The sequence below is a fragment of the Sapajus apella genome, unplaced genomic scaffold, assembly GCF_009761245.1.
Source record: "Sapajus apella isolate SASKATOON/1434 unplaced genomic scaffold, GSC_monkey_1.0 scaffold33, whole genome shotgun sequence".
Classification (NCBI taxonomy): Eukaryota; Metazoa; Chordata; class Mammalia; order Primates; family Cebidae; genus Sapajus; species Sapajus apella.
Window position 1 is genome coordinate 9,535,311 of NW_022436973.1, and position 23,796 is coordinate 9,559,106.

At 45.5% G+C, this 23,796-nt stretch overlaps 1 protein-coding gene across 1 annotated transcript in view; it reads right to left on the reverse strand.

The window, feature by feature from the left end:
* CHMP4B (charged multivesicular body protein 4B) overlaps positions 1 to 10,828 on the reverse strand; it is a 41,349-nt gene extending 30,521 nt beyond the window's left edge. Inside the window, exon 1 of the mRNA XM_032295225.1 lies at positions 10,461 to 10,828. Coding sequence (XP_032151116.1) covers positions 10,461 to 10,650 — 190 coding nt within the window. The 5' untranslated portion in view covers positions 10,651 to 10,828. The remainder of the gene's footprint in view (positions 1 to 10,460) is intronic.
* Positions 10,829 to 23,796: the final 12,968 nt, after the last annotated feature.

Below are 23,796 nucleotides of genomic sequence, written 5' to 3' on the forward strand. Positions count from 1 at the left end.
AAAAAAAAAAAAAAAAAAAAAAATAGCAATAGGTCGTCTCCAGCAGCTCATGCCTATAATCCCAAAACTTTAGAAGGCCAAGGTGGGTGGACAGCTTGAGTTCAGGAATTCAAGACTAGTCTGGGCAACATGGCAAAACCCCATCTCTACAAAAAATACAAAAATTTAGCCAGGCATGGTGGTGTACACTTGTAGTCCCAGCCACTTGGGAGGCTGAGGTGGGAGGATGGCTTCAGCCCAGAAGGCGGAGGTTACAGTGGGCCAAGATCTCGCCACTGTACTCCAGCCTGGGCAACAGAGTGAGACTGTCTCAAAAAAAAAAAAAAAAAAAAAAAAAGGAAAAGAAAAGAAGGAAAGAAACAAGCAATAATCTGGGCTTTTATTTTTAACTTTTTTTAAAAAATAGAGAGGGGTCTCACTTTGATGCCCATGTTGGTCTCAACCTCCTAGCCTCAAGTTTCCTTTCCACCTCAGCCTTCTAAAGTGTTAGGATTACAGGTTTGAGCCACCGTGCGCAGCCTAACCTGGGTTTTAAATGTTAGACTTGTCAGTCAGTGTCTCCAAGTCCAGCAAGCCCTGGAACACATCAAGCTGATCAAATTCCTCACCCTAATGGGGGAGTCACAAAGTGAATCCTCGTCTGGGTAGCAACTCCTCTCCAAACCTACAGGGAACAGAGGCTGGGCTACACACATGTAAAATCTTATTTTTATTTATACAACTATTAGATCTTATAAAGGTTACAAACCAGGAATTTATAATTATTGCTTATGCAGACAGTAGAGAATCCATTACTCAGGTTTCTTAGTTCCTACTTATTTTCATAGGAAGACAATTATAATTAATCAATTTAACTGAATCATTAACTGAATAATTAAGCAAATTAATTATCAGAATAAACTATACTTTAAATTTATTATTCCAAAGCTAATTATTTTATGACCAAGTTAAATACTGATCTATTCTCATGTCCCCACCAAGGGGCTTCTGATTCAAATAAAGTACTTTAAAAGTACTGCAAACAGTTCCATGTTCCTGGTTTTTCTTTACGAAAAACTTTTCCTATTACAGTTTCAAGCACTCATATATTTTGAGTTCCTTTCTGCTCTAACATTCCATTACTCCCCAAAATAACTAATCGATAAAAAGTCGCCCAGCCCCCACAATGAAGCTATTCCAGTTCCCTCTATTGCATATCACAAACTGAATTCTGAATATGCTTCTAGAACAAATCACACTGTACCCTGGTTATCTGTTTACTTGTCTGTCACTCGGCTAGATTATAAGCACCTCAGAGGCAGTGACCTGTCTTCATCTGCATTTACCCAGCAACTAGGACAGCATTGGCACACAGCTCAAATTACTACATACTTATCTATCAAATAGATTCATGAATGAAGCAAAAGTTTCCAGCTACCTTCTTTGAAAATGGATCGACTGAAATTAAATGCAAATGTGTACCTATATAGCATTAAAATCAAAGATTTGGGATCTCCACATCAGAGTCCCCAAACTGCACAATATCCAAATCTGTTTCAAAATCTCTCAACAAACTTTGATGGGCCTACAAACCACCTGAGGCTCTCATATAATGCAGGTTCTGCTTCAGTAGGTCAGGAAGTGGCCTAAGAGTCTGCATTTCTCATAATTTCCCATAGACCACACATGGAGCAGAAAGCTTGTGTAGTCAATTCTGTATTCCATTTTTGTAGCTAAAGAAGCTGTTGCTCAGAGATATGAGGAGGCTTCCCCTGGCTTACCAAACTAGCAAGTGGCAGAGGCGGAATGGGAACTCAACTCTTCTCACCACAAAGCTAGCACCTTTTCCACTATACCACATCACTGACCTTTTAAGCTAAACAATCACAACCACAGGGATGTATAGCTTTCCTCCATCACTCAAATAAGCCCTCCAAGCCAGCTTTGCCCTGTAAGGAAGAGGGAGGAGATAGAGCTAGAAATATCAGCTGTCAGGGAATCAAGCCAGCCAGGCACTCTTGTTAAGAACTTAAATCATTCAATCCTTCAGCTAAGACTCTTTAAGAAGGACCAAACAAACTTTAGGGGCTCCTAAATGCTCATCCCTTTACTAATGAATAAGCCACAGGAAAATACGATTGCTTTTCCCTGTCTCGGTGATACAGGAAGTATCAGGGCTAAAGAACACACATAACCAAATTAGTTCCTAAACAAATGGCTTGGCCCTGCATGTTCTGGGGTTGTGCTGCTCAGACTTCTGCCAGAATATTCAGATTATTCAGCTCTGTCCACTCCACATCTTAAGAGCAACACTGATCAGGTGTGGTGGCTCATGCCTATAACCCCAGCACTTTGGGAGACTGAGGCAGGTGGATCACTTGAGGTCAGGAGTTCAAGACCAGCCTGGCCAACATGGTGAAAACTTGTCTTTAGTGAAAATACAAAAAAATTTAGCTGGGCTTGGTGGTACATGCCTGTAACTCCAGCTACTCGGGAGGCTGAGGCGGAAGAATCACTTGAACCCAGGAGGTGGAGGTTGCTATGAGCTGAGATGGTGCTACTGCATTCCAGCCTGGGCAACAGAGCAAAACTTCATCTCAAAAAAACAAAGGGCCAGGCACAGTGGCTCACGTCCATAATCCCAACACTTTGGGAGGCCAAGATGGGCAGATCACGAGGTCAAGAGATTGAGACCACCCTGGCTAACACGGTGAAACCCCATCTCTACTAAAAATACAAAAATTAGCTGGGCGTGGTGGCGTGCGCCTTTAGTCCCAGCTACTCAGGAGGCTGAGGCAGGAGAACTGCTTGAATCCAGGAGGCAGAGGTTGCAGTGAGCTGAGATGGTGCCACTGCACTCCAGCCTGGGCCACAGAGCAAAACTGTGTCTCCCAAAAAAAAAAAAAAAAGCAACGCTGGTGAACAGAACATGCACATCCAAAGGAGGGTAAAAAGGAAGGAACGGAAGCACCAGAAAATGAACAGTCAATGAAATGTAGAAGGGCTGCAGGATTGAGACATAAGCACAATCTTCCTTGATCTGTCATGTAGAAGCGGGATCAGACTTGTTCTCTGTGGCCCCAAGAGACGGAAATCACAACCTGTTTTCTAGTTCACAATTGTCTAGAGTCAAAGCCGGGATTTGCCCCAATCTTTCTGTCCCCAAATCCTACATTCTTTTCACCAGCCCAGGCTGCTTCCCTATGAAGCTACCATCCCAACCTGTAGCAGAAGTAGGTACTACAGAAAGAGGTATTGGCCCCAGGTAAGAAAGGTGTCGGAGCTGTCCAGAGACAGACTATGTTGTAGTGTGGGAAGATAAAGCACCTAATACAAATCCTGTCAACAGAGGGGTTCCATTGAGGTTCATCACTTGGCAAGAATGCCACAAAGGGAATCTGGGCATTGGATGGGTGGCTGGGTGAGGTGAACCTACAACCTCAGAGACAAATTAAACTCTTCCTGCTGTATTTTCCTCTAACACTTCATTTATAAACTTAGGATTTGCCTTTTCTCATAGTTACTTTTGCTTGTGTATCTTCCTCGATGAACTGTGTGGGCCCTTGTGGGGAGAAGGCAGTGTCTCGTCCATCTTTATACCCTTACTGTCCCTAAGACTATCCCTGGGAAGTCAAGGAAACATTTTCATCTCACCTATTTACCAGGCATTCTGGCAGGCACTCTACATACATCAACTTACTGCATATCCTCGCAAGAACCCTAGGCAGTAAGCACTGGTAGTATTTCCCTTTTCACACACAGGGGAATTGAGACTCAAAGAAAATAAGTAACTGCCAAGGTACTACTGGTGAGAGGTAAAGCTGCATTCAAACTGGGAATCTTTGCCCACATCACCACACTGCCTTCCTCCTAGAAGAAACGTAAATGATTGCTGACATGAGCCAAACAGCTTCAAAACAGGCTAGTACATAACCAGCCAGATCTGTTGTTTCCCATTGCTATGCTCAGATCTTCCTTCTAAATATAATCATCTATCCTCAAAATGACCAAATGAAATTGTTTTTTAATATCCTCTCTCTCACACTCATAAAGACAGTGGCACAACACAAAATAATTCTAAGCAAGAAGAACTATGTTTTCATAAGAAATTCCTCAAGACCCCAAGAGCTCTGCCCCTCCTCCTTGTGGGCCCTGACTCCATGTCAAGGATCTGGACCACTATAAACAAATCAGATCCTGGCTTTCTGCCTCAGAGATGGATGGATCACACACATCTTCATAGTTTGGTCTCCAAGACCTCACTCCACACTCTTACCCAACTCTGGACAACTCAAGATTTCTTCCAAGCAAAACAGTCCTGCTCAAAGGTCTTCACATTAGTTAAACTTCCAAACAAAACCTATCTTGAGTTGCAAACCACATTATAAACCTACTCCGGCAGGCACTTAAAAATATCTAATCTCCCTGCCAAATGGGCAAAATAAGATTTTATCGGCTGGGCACAGTGGCTCACACCTGTAATCCCAGCACTTTGGGAGGCCAAGGTGGGCGGATCACGAGGTCAGGAGTTCAAGACCAGCCTCACCAAAATGGTGAAACCCTGTCTCTACTAAAAAATATATAAAAAATTATCTGGGCGTGTTGGTGCATGCTTGTAATCCCAGCTACTCAAGAGACTGAGGCAGGAAAACTGCTTGAACCCGGAAGGCAGAGGTTGCAGTGAGCCAAGATTGCGCCATTGCACTCCAGCCTGGGCAACAGAGCAAGACTCCATCTCAAAAAAAAAAAAAAAAAAAAAAAATTGTCATTTGAATCAACGGCACCAGCATGTTTGGATAGCCAACATATAGGGCCTCTGACATGCCATCTGTCTTAAGAAGTAAACCAAACTCAACCTAGCCAACTATTTTTCTAAACAAGAAACTTAAGTGTTACTAAGCGAAATTCCCACTGCTCAGTTCCCTGGGTAGATTTCAAGTTTTCTATCCCTGGGCCTCTGGGATAAGAGATCCTGCTGGCACATGCACCACTGAGACACTGTGCTTTTCAACCTGAGATCTTGATTCCAGAGAACCAAAAAGCCACATTCACTATAAACATAACTTATTACAATGTCTTTACATATGCTCATGTTTTGCAGAGACTTTATTAAGCATAAGAAAACCACCCTCACTCCAGCAATGAGAAGAACTTAATGAAGATATATCTCTTGTAAGCTCCTGGCCTCTATGTATCCATCAGATATTCTCAGCTGAGCCTAAATTAACCTGTAAATGAACTGATTTGCATCCCTAAATCCACAGAAATGTACCAGTGTAAGGTGTTTTAGATGCCTGTCTCCATTTCCTAATCTTATACAATTATCTTGTTAAACTATGATCTTGTCTACAACTGTTTTTATCTTTACTAAAACAGGAAAAAAAGGGAGATCTGAACCACCTGGAGTAGGTATTTCCTCAGCTAATTACTAAGACTTGAAAAGATCTTTGATATTTGATCATCTTCCATTTTTTTCTTTTTTTTTTTCCCCCACATGTTCTCCCAAAAAGTATGATCACCTTTCTTAAGGAGAAAACCAAAGGTCATTGTTTAAAAAGGTACCAAAAAAAGACCTAGCTTTGGGTGATTTTTGTCAGTTCTACTAAACTTTAATCTTGGTTACCATCCAGCTCTCAATGAAAGAACTTTTCCATTTTGACAACTAAACCAAAGAAGTCTGATCAACAATAAGTTTATCGAAAAAGAAAAGTACACTTACTCAATATCCACAATTTGCCACACTCTTTCATGTATTATCTTAGCTAATCCTCATCATAGCCATATGAGATGACTATCATTTCATAAATGATGATACTTAAGTCCCTAGGATGGCAGGGACCACATCTGGTTCACGTCTGTATTCTCAGCACCAAGAATGGGGCCTAGGACACAGTAAGGGCCTGCCACGTGCTTAAGAATGAATATACAACTAAAGGAAAAAATTGGGAAAAAACACACAATCCAAATTTTGCTCTAGGTCCCTCCCTGGAACCACTACCTGGGATGCAACTACACACTGCAAATACTCAAGCTTCTGAGGTTCGTTTCATTTTTCCAATGTGTATGCCTCAAAGATAGCATCTACATTTGGCTACACATCCAGCAGGGAATGGCCTGTTTCTGCTTCACTTCTTCATGCCCTGCTCAGCACCACACCTTGCACAGGTGGGTGTTTAATGAACTGAGTGATGACGATGGCCATGATGACACCATTGGTCATCACAGGAATAAATGACACAAGTTGTTCACAATCAACAGAAGAACTGGTCTCTGAGTTGAGTTACGTCCCCTCATGAGCCTCATTTTCCTCTCTGTACAATGGGAATAACAGAACTTACCCACAAGATTGTTTTTTTCATTTAACAAATGTTGACCATTAACCATGAGCAAAACACTGTGCTACGTGGTGGGGACACAGTGATGAATGTGACCATCACAACTTACCTCGTGGACCTCACAGTCTCAGCAGATGCTGAGGGATTTTCCAAACCTACAAGGAATTTACAATTATGAAGTACTGTTCCTTCTCCTGTTTCCCAACTTCATTAATGCCATCACCATCCAACCAGTTGCCCAAACTATAAACTTGGGAATCATCGTCCACTCCTCTCTCTCCTTCATCCTGCCCACTCCCACAATTCCAATAAATCATCAAATCTCTTTTGATTCTCCTTCAGAAAGGTCTCGGTCATGGATTGTTTCTCTTCCAATTCTCCATGCTTCTGTACTGGCCCTTTGTTCTCACCTGAATAATTGCAAGTCTCCTTGTAATAATGATAATGGCAAGCATTTATCGGTCACTTACCATATGGCAGGCATTGTGCTAACAGCTTTGCATGCATAACATATTTTCATCCAATCAGGCAGATACTAGTACCCCAATTTGTAGAGGAGGAATCTGAGGTGCACAGTAACCTGCCCCAGGTACACAGCTGGTAAGTGATGATGCTGCAGCTCAAACCCAGGTCTGAAAGACGCTATCCTTGTCCCTTATGGGATTCCTGACTGCAGTCCTTTCCTGGTCAGTCCACATTTCTTCCTTTAAGCTGCTACTGGAGTCCTCTTTCAATATTCCAAGGAGATATGATGGTTCTCTGCTTTAAATGACAGCCAAGGGCTGAGCACAATGGCTGTAATCCCAGCACTTTGGGAGGCTAATATGGGAGGATCGCTTGAAACCAGGAGTTTGAGACCAGCCTAGGCAACACAGCGAGACCCTGTCCCTATCAAAAAAAATGTTGCTAATTAGCTAGGACTTCAGGCACATGCCTAGCTAATTAACAACATTTTTTTTCAGGAGCCTGAAGTGAGAGGATCATTTGAGCCCAGGAGTTCTAGGCTGCAAGTGAGCTACGACTGCACCACTGCACTTCAGCCTGGGCCTCAGAGCAAGACCCTGTTGCTTAAAATGAACAAATAAATAAAAATAAAGGACAGCTAAGGGTTCCTCACCCCTTCCAGGTCAAGGTCCAAAGACTACTGGCCACTCTCCAGTGTTACTTCCTGTCCCACCCACAGACTCCGAGGGGACACTGTCACTGCCCCCCAAACACACTCGACTTCTTGCTGACCCACCTCACACTCTCCTTCCTCTGCCAAGTCTTCTTTATCCTTTCCCCCCAAACAGGTGCCTCCTCCTCTGCAGCCTCAGTCCACGTACACACTCACGTTTCTGCACTGTTGTAATCACTTCCTGCTCTCTCGCTCTCTCGCTCTCTCTCTCTTCCTCTCTCTCTCGCTCTCTCTCTTTCTCTCTCTCTCTCTCTCGCACACACTCCCACCTCAGACTTCCAATCCTGAGTTCCTGAAGGGCAGGCACAGTGTATTTTCATCTCTGACTCTCAAGGTCCCAGCACAGTGGCAAGTGACTAAGTAGACTAACTGACTATGGTAATGTGGTAGTGTTCACCTCCCCACACTATCCCGGGAAGCAGTTAAGACCTTCCTTCCAGAGGATGCTAAAAAGAAGGGGAGGTTACAGCAGCTCCAGTTCTCTCAAGCAAAGTCAGGAAGACAGCCTGCTTTCGGCAAGTCAAACAGCTGAGATTGGGCCTCCACAGTTGGTTGGTGAGCTCTCCCCCAGCCTCTTAAAAGTCAATTCAATCGACTCTAGTTAGCTCCAGACCAAAAGACCACAGGAGAATGGTAAACTGACACCCTTCTCCTGCATTCCAAAGTGCAGAAGGCTAAAAACACTGACTCTGATGACCATAAACAGGGGATCTGGACTGAGAGAGAGTCATCAGAGGCAAAAGCTAGAGACAGCAAAATATAACCCTGTGCCCATCTCCACAGCTACAGCTGGAGTCCAGGCCACAAATCGACCACAGCAACTGCCTCCTCATGGTCCTCCCTGCTCCCACTCTCATCCCCCACCACTCTCCAAAGAGCAGCCACATGATGTTTTAAAAACCCTGTCAATAAGGACACGTTCCAGCAAAATACCTTCCAAAAGTTTTCCATCCACTTGGAATAAAATCCAAATGCTTCACCAGCAAGTTCAAAGTCCAACCCCTGGCCCCCTTATTTCATGCCACTCTCCCTTCAAGCACTACATTCTGGACACAGGAGTCTCTCCCTTCTGTTTCTTACAACCTGCCAACCTCCAAGCCTTTTCCCATGCTGCTCTCCTCATCTGGAAGGCTCCTCCCCCAGATTTTTACACGGCTGGTTCCTTCTCCAGGCTCAGTTCAAACTGCCTTTTCAAAGAAGTCTTCCTTGGCCATTCTATCTAAAGTGGCATCCCTCCCACTCCATCACTCCCTATCAGACCATCTTTTTGTTTGTGTATTTACTACTTATCACCCCCAGACAATATTTTCTTCATTTATTTTCCTGTCTGTCTTCTCTCCTATTAGGGTGGAGGCTGTGTTTTGTTCACCCCTATGAATACAGTGCATGCGGCAGGCACTAAAAAGAATTTCCAGAATATTTGTTGACTATTAGCAGAGAAGCATCCTCGAGATAGGCTATGTTGTTCTCCTATTAGAATGGAGAAACAGCGATTGAGCCCCTACTATGTGCTGAGCACTGTAAATCCATGATTTTCCTTTCCGAAGGGTAAATTAGCGCAAGGTCACACTGCTAGTCACTAACAGACTTCTGAGTGAATTACTTGTTTGTGTCACTCCTAAACCCTTCTCAGGGGGAAGGTATGTCGTTCTGTGATTCACTCTCACATGGCCATAACAAGAAAAAGCAAACATTTCTAAACTGCTTTACAGTTTTAAAGCACTTTCACATTCATCTCACTGAAGAAAAACACAAAGCAGTGGCTGAGCGCGGTGGCTCACGCCTGTAATCCCAGAACTTTGGGAGGCTGAGGCAGGTAGATCATGAGGTCAGGAGTTTGAGACCAGCCTGACCAACATGGTGAAACTCTGTCTCTACTAAAAATACAAAAAATTAGCTGGGTGTGGTGGCGGGTGCCTGTAAACCCAGCTACTGAGGAGGCTGAGGCAGGAGAATCGCTTGAACCCAGGAGGCAGAGGTTGCAGTGAGCCGAGATGGAATCACTGCAGTCCAGCCTGGGCAAAAGAGCATGGCTCCATCTCAAAAAAAAAAAAAGAAAGAAAGAAAAAGAAAAACACAAAGCACTTAGAATGCCCAGAAAGTCATTCAACAACAGGAAGTAAAGTAAGCAGTGCCTCGAGATTCACTACCGGGGCCCTGAACCCCAGTAGTGGGGACTGGGGAGGAGTCGAGAGTCTCTCTCGTTCAGAGGGATGGGGAAGCGGTGAGTCACGGGGTGAATGCTTGCGCCACGGGAAACTTTGATAAGGCCAAGCTATGAGGCAACAAAAAGTGAATCACGTAGCTGGAAGACACCTTAGGCCTCAACAGAGGCCAAACCCTGGCTGATGGATGGGGAAGCTGAGGCCTCAAAGGGAAAGCAACTTGCCCAAGTTCACTAAGCAAGTAAACAGAGCGGGAAACAGAGGGTCTCCTCTCCCCCACGCCCCGTTTCTCTCCACCAAGGGGGCGTTTCAAGGTGAATTCTGAGTTAGGGGGATGGGGAGAGGCCAGGGGCAGCTCACAGACTCCACGGAGGAGTCGGGAGAGGGCAGGGGTAGCACCAGGAAGCACAGAAATACTAGGATGCAGGCAGAAATGAGCCGTGGAGGAGGCAGCGGCAATAGCTAGGAAGGTGGGTGAGGCCAAAGGGAGCAGGACAAGGCGAAGAGAAAGGAATAGAGTGAGCGTGGAGGAAAGTGCTGTGAGATAGGGGGTCTGAAGGGGCCTGGCGGGGTGGGGAGAGGCTGAGAGGAGAGGGCAGAGAGTCCGACGATGGAAAAGTCCAGGGATTGGGGAGACACTGAAGGGAGCTGGACGGGGAGGGGGTCCCTGACCCGGCAAGAAGTCTGAACGGGCGAGTTCCAGGGTCAGAGCAGACCCCGAGACGAGTCTGACGAAGGTGAAGTCGGGGCCCAGGGAACCTGAGGGGAGCCCGAGGAAAGTCTGAAGGGGCCGGGCAGCCTCACCGCGCTTGTTTTTGGTGCCGTGCTTCTTGGCGGCCGTCAGCTCCTGCTCGATTTTCTTCTCCAGAAACTCCTGTTTCTTGCTTAACATCTCCTCCGTGTCCCGCAGCCTCTGGATGGCCTCCTGGGGGGTCGGGCCGCCCTTGCCGGCCTTACCCCCTCCAGCCCCGAACAGCTTCCCGAACACCGACATTGTTGCTGCTCGCCACGCCGGCCTTCGCCGCCCGCTCCGGCTCGGCTCGGCTCGGCTCCGGCGCCTGCTCCCAGCTTCGCCGCTCCCAGCCGCCGCAGGCCTCTCCTCCGCCTCCGCCTCCGCCCCGCAGCTGGGCCCGGCCGCGCCACCTCCCAAAGGCCCCCACGCCCGGCCCGGCTAGCGTCAGGGCAACGCGCCGCTGACTACAACTCCCGATGGGCAACGCGCCAGACGCGCCTCAAACCTAATGGGGGGAAGCGCGCTGCATGCCGGGAGGCTATAGTCTTCCGGCTCCTGGCGCTCCCCGGCGCGTCTTTTTGGTCTATCTGGGGTCAAAGGGCGTGTGTCTTGCTGGGAGATGTAGTCTCTTTGGCCTGTGCTCTGCAGGAGTGGTAGAACAGTAAGAGAAATAACAGTAAGTTCTAGGTGTGCAACACTGCTCAAAAATTTATTGCTAGTATGGGATATCGCTGTGCTTGAACTGTATATTCATGTGAAGTTGTCTTAAAAGCGTGAGTGAAGGCAACAGTTGTTTCCAATTTCAACCTGTCAATTCAGTGGTCACAGAAGGAAAGCAGTATCTTCAGTTAAGTACGGTGGTCCCCCCGTATCTATGATTTTACTTTCAGCAGTTTCGCTTACCAGCGGCCAACTAAGGTCTGACAGTATTAAATGGAAAATTCCAGAAATAAACAATTCATAAGTTTTTAATTTCCATTGGCCTAATGAAATTTCATGCTATCCTGTTCCATTCCACTTGCGATGTGAATTGTCCCTTTGTCTAACATACCGCTAACACCTGTTAAGTCACTTACCAGCTTAGGAGTTATCAGATGTACTGTCACGGTGTTGCAGTGCTTTCTCTCGAGTAACCCTCATTTTACTAAATAATGGCCCCGAAATGCAAGAGGAGTAATGCTGGCAGTTTGGACATGCCAAACTGAGGCTGTAAATTGCTTCCTTTAAATGTAAAGGCGGAAGTTCTCAGCTTAAGAAAAAAAATCGTATGCTGAGCTTACTGAGATCTACAAAGAAGGAATCTTCTAGCCCCGAAATTGTGAAAGAGGAAAAAGAAATTCATTCCAGTTTTGCTGTTGTACCTCAAACTGCAAAAGTTACAGCCACAGTGTATGTTAAGTGCTTAGTTAAGATAGAAAAGGCATTAAGTTGTATCCTTACTTACAGGGGAAAAAAAGAAAATAATTTTTTTAAAAAAAAGAAAAGAAAAGGCATTAAGCTTATAGGTGGAAGACATGAACAAAAAATGTGTTCCAATTGACAGCAACCTGTTACACCAGAAAGCATTGAGCCTATGTAAAGGCTTCAGCAAGGAGTCTCCTAAAACAAGTAGCACCAAGCCACTTACTGAAAGTAATGTATGGTTACACCAATTTAGGAATAGGTTTAGACTGCAAAATATAAAAATTACTGGATGGGCTGGGTGCGGTGGCTCATGCCTGTAATACCAGCACTTTGGGAGGCCAGGGCAGATGGATCACCTAAGGTCAGAAGTTCGAGACCAGCCTGGCCAACGTGGTGACACCCCATCTGTACTAAAATTTAAAAAAAAAAAAAAATTAGCTGGGCATGGTGGCACATGCCTGTAATCCCAATTACTTGGGAGGCTGAGGCAGGAGAATCATTTGAACCTGCGAAGCAGAGGTTGCAGTGAACTGAGATTGCACAATTGCACTTCTCCCTGGGTGACAAGAGTGAAACTCCAGCTCAAAAAAAAAAAAATTACTGGAGGTCGGGTACGGTGGCTCATGCCTGTAATTCCAGCATTTGGGGAGACTAAGGCAGGCAGATCGCTTGAGCACAGGAGTTTGAGGCCAGCCTGGGCAATGTGGCAAAACCCCGTTTCCACAAAAAGCACAAAAATTAGCTGGGTGTGATAGCACACACCTATAGTCCCAGCTCCTCAGGAGACTGAGGTATGTGATTGTCTGAGCCTGGGAGTTTGAAGCTGCAGTGAGCTGTGATCGCGCCACTGCACTCCAGCCTGGGTGACAGAGTAAGACCCTGTCTCAAATAAATATATAAATATTACTGGAGAGGCTACAGCAAGACAAGTTGGTGGAGAAGGATTTAGGGACACACTTGATGAAGATCATATTGAAGGCCATTGAGAAGTGTTAACAAATAAGGAATTAGAAGAGCTTATCAAGTCATCTACAGAGAAAGTGGAAAATGAAGGAGAAACTGAAACAGAAACAGCAATATGGACATTACCAAAATTTGCCGAAGTGCTTCAAATTGCACAGACATTAAAGGACAAAATTGTGCAATACAATCCTCAGATAGAACACAGCATTGAAATCACTTGTATGATCACCAAAGAATTACAACTTCTGCAGCCACACTTTGATAAATTACAAAGAAAGAAGCCAGGCACAGTGGCTAATGCCTGTGTAATCCCAGCACTTTGGGAGGCCAAGGTGGGCAGATCACTTGAGGCCCAGAGTTTGAGACCAGCCTGGCCTTCATGGTAAAACCCTGTCTCTACTGAAAATACAAAAATTAGCCCGGCATGGTGGCACGTACCTGTAATCCCAGCTACTCAGGAGGCTGAGGCAGGAGAATTGCTTAAACCCAGGAGGCAGAGGTTGCAGTGAGCCGAGACTGTGCCACTGAACTCTAGCCTGGGCAACAGAGACTCTGTCTCCAAAAAAAAAAAAAAAAAGAATTAAAAGGAAAGAGATGGCCAGGTGCAGTGGCTCACGTTTGTAATCCCACATTTTGGGAGGCTGAGATACGTGGATCACTTGAGCTCACAAGTTCAAGGCCAGCCTGGGCAACATGGTAAAACCTTGTCTCTACAAAAAATGCAAAAAACTAGCAGAGTGTGGTGACGCATGCCTGCAGTCCCAGCTACTCAGAAGTCTGAGGTGAGAGAATCACCTGAGCCCCGGAGGTTGAGGCTGCAGTGACCCGTGATCACGCCACTGAACTACAACCTAGGCAACAGAGTGAGACCCTGTCTCAAAAAAAAGAAAGAGACACCCTCCAGTAATAATGTTCTTCCAGAAGTTTTTGGCAAAAGCACAATTATCAAAGACCCCCAATCATCAGTTGATGTTGTCTGATCCTGATCATCCTTTGGGTGATCCAGGATCACCCAAAGCAAATCGTCCTCCTGACATCTCAGACGGTCAGTAGTGGCCTAACACTACCTCATAATGCATGTCATTCACCTCACTTTATCTTATCACGCAGGCATTTTGTCATCTCACATAATCACAAGAAGAAGGATGAGTACAGTACAATATGACATTTTGAGAGAGAGAGACCACATTCACAAAACTGATTACAGTATATTGTTATAATGGTTCCATTTTATTAGTAGTTGCTATTAATCTCTTACTGTGCCTAATTTATAAATTAAACTTTATCGTAGATGTATATATAGAGAAAAAAGGCCAGGTGCGGTGGCTCACGCCTGTAATCCCAGCACTTCGGGAGGCCAAGGCAGGAGGATCACAAGGTTAGGAGTTTGAGACCAGCCTGACCAACATGGTGAAACCCCATCTCTACTAAAAATACAAAAATTAGCCAGATGTGGTGGCGCATGCCTGTAATCCCAGCTACTCAGGAGGGTGAGGCAGGAAAATTGCTTGAACCCGGGAGGTGGAGGTTGCAGTGAGCCGAGATCGCGCCACTGCACTCCAGCCTGGGTGATGAGCCAGACATTTTTTCAAAAAAAAAAAAAAAAAAGTGGGCCAGGCACAGTGGCTCATGCCTGTAATCCCAGCACTTTGGGAGGCTGAAGTGGCAGATCACCTGAGGTCGAGAGTTCAAGACCAGCCTGACCAGCATGGAGAAACCCCATCTCTATTAAAAATACAAAAAATTAGCCAGGCATGGTGGTGCATGCCTGTAATCCCAGCTACTTGGGAGGCTGAGACAGGAGAATTGTTTGAACCCGGGAGGCCAAGGTTGTGATGAGCCGAGATAGCGTCACTGCACTCCAGCCTGGGCGACAGAGCAAAACTCTGTCTCAAAAAAAAAAAAAGTTCTCAAGATGGATTTGTGATGTCTACCCAGGATGGGGAGTGGTGACACATGGGCAAAGTAGCTGCCATCCTGGCTGAGAATTCAACTGCCATGACAGAGATTCACAGAGTGGACTGGCTCAATACTGGAGAGCCCTGGGCTTTGCTGGTCTTTATTTTTCTGGTCTCTCAGACAAATGCACAGCCTTTTCAAACTTTGACCAACTCGTATTAGCTTATTCAAAACTGTGTGAAAAAGAATAAGCCACTGGTACATGCAAGAATTTGGATGACTCACAGATATTATGCTGAGTGAAAGAAATCAGATACAAAAGCCCATATGATTCCATGTATACGAAGCTCAGGAACAGGCAAAACTGATCTGTGGTGTTAGGAATCAGAATAATGGTTACCTCCAGGGAGGTACAGACCAGGAAGAGGACCCTTATGAGGTGCTAACAGGTTCAATAGCAGGATCCAGAGGTGTTCACATGGCTGTATACAAATTCATCCGTCTTTATACTTAAGATCAGTGCTCTTTACATATCTTATGTACTTTATTAAACATGTTACATTACAATTTTTTAAAAATCTCTAGGCCGGGCATGGTGGCTCATGCTTGTAATCCCAGCACTTTGAGAGGCCGAGGCGGGAGGATCACTTGAGGTCAGGAATTCAAGACCAACCTGGCCAACATGGTGAAATCCAGAGTCTACTAAAAAATGTAAAAATGAGCCAGGTGTGGTGGGGGGCACCAGTAATCCCAGCCACTCGGGAGGCTGAGGCAGGAGAATCACTTGAACCTGGGAGGCGGAGGTGGCAGTGAGTCAAGATCATGCCACTGCACTCCAGCCTGGGTGACACAGCAAGACTCCATCTTATAAATAAATAAAATCTCTAGCTGGGCATGGTGGCTCACACCTGTAATCTCAGCACTTTGGGAAACCAAGGTGGGAGGATTGCTTGAGGCCACAGTTCAACACCATTCTGGGCAACATAGTGAGATCTCTTCTTTAGAAAAAAAATTTAAAAATTAGTCGGGCATGGTGGCATAAGCCTGTTAGTCTGGGCTACTTGGGAAGCTGAGGTGGAAAAATCACGTGGGCCCAGGAGTTCAAAGCTACAGTGAACTATGATGACTACACTGCACTCCAGCCTGGGTGACAGAGGGAGGCCCTGTCTCAAAAAAAAAAAAAAGCAGACCATCCTGGCCAACATAGTGAAACCCCGTCTCTACTAAAAATACAGAAATTAGCTGGACATGGTGGTATACGCCTGTAGTCCCAGCTACTCAGGAGGCTGAGGCAGGAGAATCGCTTGAACCTGGGAGGTGGAGGTCGCAGTAAGCCGAAATCACACCACTGCACTCCAGCCTGGCGACAGAGCAAAACTCTGTCTCAAAAAAACAGTAATCATTAATTGAACAGTGGCAACATAGGTGACTTTTTCTCTCACTTTTCTGAAATATTCAAATTTTTTACAATAAACATGTATGTATTTACAATAATAAAAAAAGCAAACAATAACAACAAGCACGCACACACAAAACATCTCTAATAAGAGCAGCAATAGAAGAATAATTTTTATTTATTTGCAAAGTCCTTTTGCATAAAAAAATCCCATCTCATCTCCATCAAGCCCCATGAAATAAGCATTACTATACCACCGCCATTTTACAGTTGAGGAAACTGAGGCCCAAAGAAGTAAGAATTGACTAAAGTCACATGGTTAAAGATACACAGCCATATATTTGTAACCTTCTTTGAAACATTAATTATGAAATAAAACTTTAATTATAAAACTTAGTCTTACATAGTCATACCGAATTAAACACAGAGGACTTTGCTGATTTTTAGTTGTAAAAAAGAGTTCATGCAACATTCTCTCCTGATTAAACAACAAAACAAAACAAAAAACAAAACCCGAAACAGTCAGCTAGGAAGAGGAGAGAACTGCTCAACCTGGTAAAAGGCATCTGTGCAAAACCCACAGCTAACATCATACATCATGGTGAAGACAGAGTCTGAAAGCTTTCCCCCCAGATCAGGAATAAATAAGGATGCCTACTCTTATCACTTTCAATCAGCATTGTACTGAAAGTTCTTGCCAGGGCAATTAAGCAAGAAAAATAAATAAAAGGCATCCAGATTGGAAAAGCAGAGGTAAAACTATTTCTATTTGCAGATGAAATGATCTCATATAGAAAAAACCCTAAAGAATATACAGAAAGCTATTAGAACTAAAAATGAGTTCGGCAAAGTTCAACCATATCAACACACAAAAATAAGCTGTATTTCTGTACATCAGCAATAAACAATATGAAAGTTATATTAAGAATCATTTCCAGCCGGGCGCGGTGGCTCACGCCTGTAATCCCAGCACTTTGGGAGGCCGAGGCGGGTGGATCACGAGGTCAAGAGATCGAGACCATCCTGGTCAACACGGTGAAACCCCGTCTCTACTAAAACTACAAAAAATTAGCTGGGCATGGTGGCGCGTGCCTGTAGTCCCAGCTACTCAGGAGGCTGAGGCAGGAGAATTGCCTGAACCCAGGAGGTGGAGGTTGCGGTGAGCCGAGATCGCGCCATTGCACTCCAGCCTGGGTAACAAGAGCGAAACTCCGACTCAAAAAAAAAAAAAAAAAAAAAAAAAAGAATCATTTCCATTTACAATAGCATCAAAAATAATAAAGTTATTTAGCAATAAATTTAACCATGGAAAGGAAAGGCTTGCCTTCTGAAAAGTACCAAGCCTTGCTAAAAGAAATTAAGAAAAACCTAAATGAATGGAAAGATACTCCATGTTCACGGATTAGAGGACTTAATATTGTTAACATAGCAACACTCTCCAAATTGATCAACAGATTGAATACAACTCTTTCAAGATCTGAGCTGTCTTTTTTGCAGAAATGGACAAGTTTATCCTGCACCTCATAGGGAATCATAAGAGACCCTGAATAGTCAAAACAATATTTAAAAAGAAAAACAAAAGTTGGAGGACACACACGTCCTGATTTCAAAACTTGCTACAAAGCTACAATAATCAAAGAAGTTTATAGATCGACTGAATAGAATTGAGAGTACAAAAATAAACCTATACATCTATAGTCAATTGATTTTCAACAAGTGTGCAAGACCATTAAATGGGGGAAGCATAGTCTCTTCAACAAATGGTGCTATGACAGCTGGGTATCCAAATGCAAAGGAATGAAGCCAGGCCCCGCGGCTCATGCCTGTAATCCCAGCACTTGGGAGGCCAAGGCAGGAGGATTGCTTAAGCCCAGGAGTTCAAGACCAGCCTAGGCAACATAGTGAGACCCCAGCTCTACAATAATAATAATAATAATAAATTCTATTAGCCAGGCATGGTGGTGTGTGCCTGTAGTGTCAGTTACTCAGGAGGCTGAGGTGGAAGGATCACTTGGCCCTAGGAATTCAAGGCTGCAGTGAGCTGTGATTTCGTCATTCCACTCTAGGGTGACAAAGTGAGACCCTGTCGCCCAGGGTGAACCTATATGAAATATCCAAAATAGTCAAACCCATAGAGATAGAAAGCAGATTAGTGGTTGCCAGGGTCTAGAGGAGGAGAAAAGGAGAATGACTGCTTAATAGTTCAGGGTTTCTTTTGGGGATGCTGAAAATGTTACGTAACTAGATTGTGGTGATGGTTACGCAATATTGTGAATGTATCAAAAAATGCTGAATTGTATACTTTGGTTAAAGTGTTAATTTTTTTTTTTTTTTTGGAGATGGAGTCTCACTCTGCTGCCCAGGCTGAAGTGCAGTGGCATAGTTTTGGCTCACTGCAACCTCCACCTCTCAGGTTCAAGCCGTTCTCCTGCCTCAGCCTCCTGAGTAGCTGAAATTTTACAGGCACTGCCACCACACCTGGCTAATTTTTGCATTTTTACTATGTTGGCCAGGGTGGTCTCAAACTCCTGACCTCAGATGATCCGCCCGCCTCAGCCTCCCAAAGTGCTGAGATTACAGGTGTGAGCCATCACGCCCAGCCAGATTGTCTCATTTAATCATCCAACTATAGTTCTATGAGGCAGGTACAGATTACAGCTAAGGAAACAGAAGCTTAGAGAGATTGAATAACTTGCCCAAGATCACACCATTATTGAGTGGTCTGGTTGGCACCTGAACCGTGAGAAAGTAACAGATAAACTTTAGTCAGCACTTTATGCTAAGCCAGACACTGAGCTGAGGCTTTTATATGCATTACCTCATTTAGCCTACACAAAAACCACATGAGGCAGGCTTTATTGCTCCCATTTTATACATTAGCTACTAGAGAAACAGAGGTTGGACAGCTTGCTCAATATCATACAGCTTGTAGGAGGCAGAGCTGGGATTCTTTTTTTTTTTTTTTTATTGAGACAGTTTCGCTGTTGTTACCCAGGCTGGAGTGCAATGGCGCGATCTTGGCTCACCGCAACCTCCGCCTCCTGGGTTCAGGCAATTCTCCTGCCTCAGCCTCCTGAGTAGCTGGGATTACAGGCACGCACCACCATGTCCAGCTAATTTTTTGTAGTTTTAGTAGAGATGGGGTTTCACCATGTTGACCAGGATGGTCTCGATCTCTTGACCTCGTGATCCACCCGCCTCGGCCTCCCAAAGTGCTGGGATTACAGGCGTGAGCCACCGCGCCCGGCGGGATTCTTACTGTAAAGGCAACCAGTTTAGCCACTGTACTATTCTGCCTACATGCAAATGAATGAATGAATGAATGAACAGAGAGACACTTACACGTACAAACAAGTAAATAAATAAAGTGTGGTAGGCCTGGGAGCAGGTCTGACCTGCCAGGGGAGTGGGGCAAAGTTAGCGATAGGGGCAGGAAATACCTGGCCCAGCAGAACTTGAGGGATTAAGTGAGGAGTGAGGAGGAAACGGGTGAGACTGTTGATCAGAAAGGACCCTACACTTGTGCTAATGGTGGGTTATAAGGCCTACTTCATACCCATAAGCAGGCCACGCAGCAGGCCCTAGAGGGCCACACAGGCTCCAGTAAATGACTGTGACTCCCAGGACTTTACCCCAGAGAAAGCCACATCCTAACCCAGGCCCAGGCCCAAGGCATAGGTAGACTAGAAGTCTCCCTACACAAGGAAGGAAAAGTCCATATCCAATCCCCTAGAATATGCTGTTGGCTCGACCTTCAAAATATATCCAGAACCCTATCATTTCTTACCACCTTCATTGCTGTCACTCTGGTCCAAGTCACCATCACCTCTTGCCTGCAGTACTACAATAGCCTCCTGGTGGGCAGGATAATGGTCCTCCAAAGATGTCCATGTCCTCAACCCCAGAATGTCACCTTAAATGGACCTTGCAGAAATGTTCGGGATCTTGAAATAATGAGATTATTCTGGATTTTCCAGCTGGCATCAATGTAATCACAAAACAGAAGCAAGACGTTTCAGAGTCAGAGACTGCAGAATGCTACCCTTCTGGCTTTGAATGGAGAAAGGGGCCACAAGTCATGGAATGCAGGTGGCTTCTAGAAACCGGGAAAGACAATGGAACAGATTCTCTCCTAGAGCCTCCAGAAGGACACAGCCCTTCCAATCACTTGAGTTTAGTCCACTGAGAACCATAGCAGACTTCTGACCTCCAGAGTGGTAAGATAACAAATCTGTGTTGCTTTAAGCCACTAAGTTTCTGGTTCTTTATTACAGAAACAAGAAGAACCTAATACTCTTCCTCACTGGCCTTCCCGTCTCCACCTTTGCTCCTTCCAGCTCATTCTCTACATGGTAAGCAGAGGTGTCCTTTAAAAAAATATGTGTGTGGTCAGGTGCAGGGGCTCAAGCCTGTAATCCCAACACTTTGGGAGGCTGAGGCAGGCAGATCACTTGAGGCCAGCAGTTCAAGACCAGCCTGGGTAACATGATGAAACCCCATCTCTAAAAATACAAAAATTAGCCGGGCGTGGTGGCACGCCTGTGGTCTCAGGAGGCAGAGGCATGAGAATCGCTTGAACCTGGGAGGTGGAGGTTGCAGTGAGCTGAGATCACACCATTGTACTCCAGCCTGGGTGACAGAGAGAGACTCTGTCTAAGGAAAAAAACATGTATATATATGTATTTTTTTGACATCTGACATATATGTATATATGTTTTGACACTGGACATATGTATGTATGTCAGATTTAGTCACTGAAAGCTCACAACCCTCCAGTGGCTCTCCATGTCCCTCAAGTAAAATCCAAAGTCCTTTCAATGCCCCTCAAGTCCCTACATGATGTCATGATTTTCCCATCACCTCCTTGCCCTCCTCCTTTCCAGTGCCTCACTCCAGCCACACTGGCCTCTTTGCTGTTCCTCAAACACACCAGCATCCCCCAAACTCTCAAAACCTCTCCTTGCCTCTACTTTTTTCCTTCTCTATAGTACTTGGCACCTCCTAACATTTATAACTTACATATTTGCTTTGTTGTTTATCTTCTGCTTCCTCCACAAAGGATCTCCACAAATCATTGTTTTGCTCACTATGTATCATCAATGATGACATATCATCAAAGAACTATTGGCCCGGCACGGTGCCTCACAACTGTAATCCCAGAACTTTGGGTGGCCAAGTCAGGTGGATCAAAAGGTCAAGAGTTCAAGAGCAGCCTGGCCAAGATGGTGAAACCCCATCTCTACTAAAAACAGAACAATTAGCCGGGCATGGTGGTGGGCGTCTGTAATCCCAACTACTCAGGAGACTGAGGCAAAGAATTGCTTGAACCCGGAAGGTGGAGGTTGCAGTGAGCCAAGATGGCACCACTGCACTCTAGCCTGGGCAACAGAGGGAAACTCTGTCTCAAAAAAAAAAAAAAAAACTATGCCAGGCACATAGTAGGTACTCAAAAATATTTGTTGAATGAATAAATAAGTGGACTGAGGTAGCAGTGACCTGGGAAGCAGCCTTGCCTTAATGAGACTTTGGACAAGGCCTTCTCCCTCCGGGGGCCTCACTTTATTCTCTGTGATTCTTCAAAGGACCCAAGGCCCTGAAGTTGGGCCTTGGCCTCCTGCCTCAGGGTTCTGTGCCTAAGTGTACCCAAGGCACCCTGAGCTAGTAAGAGGTCACCCCCATACCTTAGAAGGATCCTGCTCACCTCCCTGATCACCACTCTTCAGGCTCTGAAAGCCTTGTGTGTGGGGAGGTCTCTTGCTGGCAGCCTTGGGGTTTGGGAGCACCAGTAGCTGCCACCTCCCCAAGGGAGACAAAACTAGTCCAACCAGTTCTCCTGGGCCACAGGGACACCTGCTCTGTCAACCAAGACTTCCAAGCCACCCGCCTTAGTCATTTGGCCCAGATATTCTCTGCTCCCTCTTTGAACAAAGGAAGATATCCTTTTATATCAGACATTACTTCCCAGGACTCTGGGTAGGTCATATCTCAGGTTACATGACAGATTCTCCCTTGGCCTCCCTGGGGTGAGAGGAGGGGGTGGGTAAAGTGGGTCTTGTTCTTTCAAAATGCTGTTTTTCATTCGTTCGACAAATACTGATCAAACAATTCCTGGGAAGGTCTAAGCACTGCAGACATATCAGGAACAAAACAGACAAAAGTCGATGCCTTTGTGGACCTTTCGTTTCTTTTTTTTTTTTTTTTTTTTTGTTTGTTTGTTTGTTTGTTTTGTTTTTTTTTTGAGACGGAGTTTCCCTGTTGTTGCCCAGACTGGAGTGCAATGGCACGATCTCGGCTCACCGCAACCTCCGCCTCCTGGGTTCAAGCAATTCTCCTGCCTCAGCCTCCCGAGTAGCTGGGACTACAGGCACGCACCACCATGCCCAGCTAATTTTTGTATTTTTAGTAGAGACGGGGTTTTACCTTGTTGACCAGGATGGTCTCGATCTCTTGACCTCGTGATCCACCCGCCTCGGCCTCCCAAAGTGCTAGGATTATAGGCGTGAGCCACCGCGCCCGGCCTGGACCTAATGAGGACAACAGACAATACACAAATGTCTAATATAATGTCAAGGGTGATTAATAAAAATAAAATAGGATAAAGAATTTGAGAATGATGGAGGTGGGGCTATGTTAGACAGACTGGCCAAAGAAAACCTCTCAGAGGAAATGAGGCTTTGTTTTTGTTTTGGTTTTTGTTTTGACTCTCACTCCGTCGCCCAGGCTGGAGTGCAGTGGCACGATATTGGCTCACTGCAATCTCCATCTCCTGCGTTCAAGTGATTCTCCAGCCTCAGCCTCCCGAGTAGTTGGGATTACAGGAGCACACCACCACACCCTGATAATTTTTGTGTTTTTTAGTAGAGACAGGGTTTCTCCACGTTGGGCAGGTTGGTCTCGTATTCCTGACCTCAAGTGATCCGCCCACCTTGGCCTCCCACAGTGCTGGGATTACAGGTGGGAGCCACTCCGCCTGGCTGGAAATGAGTTTTGGACAGAGGCGAATAGGAGGAGGGAGCCCACCTTATGAAAACCTGGGGAAAGCACATTCTAGATGGAGGGAATAGCAAGTGGGAAGGTTTGGAGGCAGGAATTAGCTTACACGGTGGAGGAGCAGCAAGAAGGCAGATGTGGCTGGAGTGGCGGGAAAGAAGGAGAGTGGTGGGAGGCCAGGCTGAAGAGTTAGGGAGGGGCCACATCACAGAAGCTTGAAATCCCTGGGGAAAACATTAGCTTCCATTCTGGGAGAGATCAGAAGCCACTGGAGGGTTTTACTTATTTATTTATTTTTTGAAGACACAGTCTCGCTCTGTCGCCCAGGCTGGAGTGCAGTGGCACCATCTCAGCTCACTGCAACCTCTGCCTCCCAGGTTCAAGTGATTCTCTTCCCTCAGCCTCCTGAGCAGCTGGGATTACAGGCACATGCCACCACAGCCAGTTAATTTTTTGCATTTTTTAATAGACACGGAATTTTGCTATGTTGGCCAGGCTAGCCTTGAACTCCTGGGCTTAAGTGATCTGCCTACCTCAGCCTCCCAAAGTGCTAGGATTACAGGTGTAAGCCACCATGCCCGGCCCACTGGAGAGTTTTTTTTTTTTTTTTAGACGGAGTTTCGCTCTTGTTACCCAGGCTGGAGTGCAATGGCGCGATCTCGGCTCACCGCAACCTCCGCCTCCCGGGTTCAGGCAATTCTCCTGCCTCAGCCTCCTGAGTCGCTGGGATTACAGGCACGCGCCACCATGCCCAG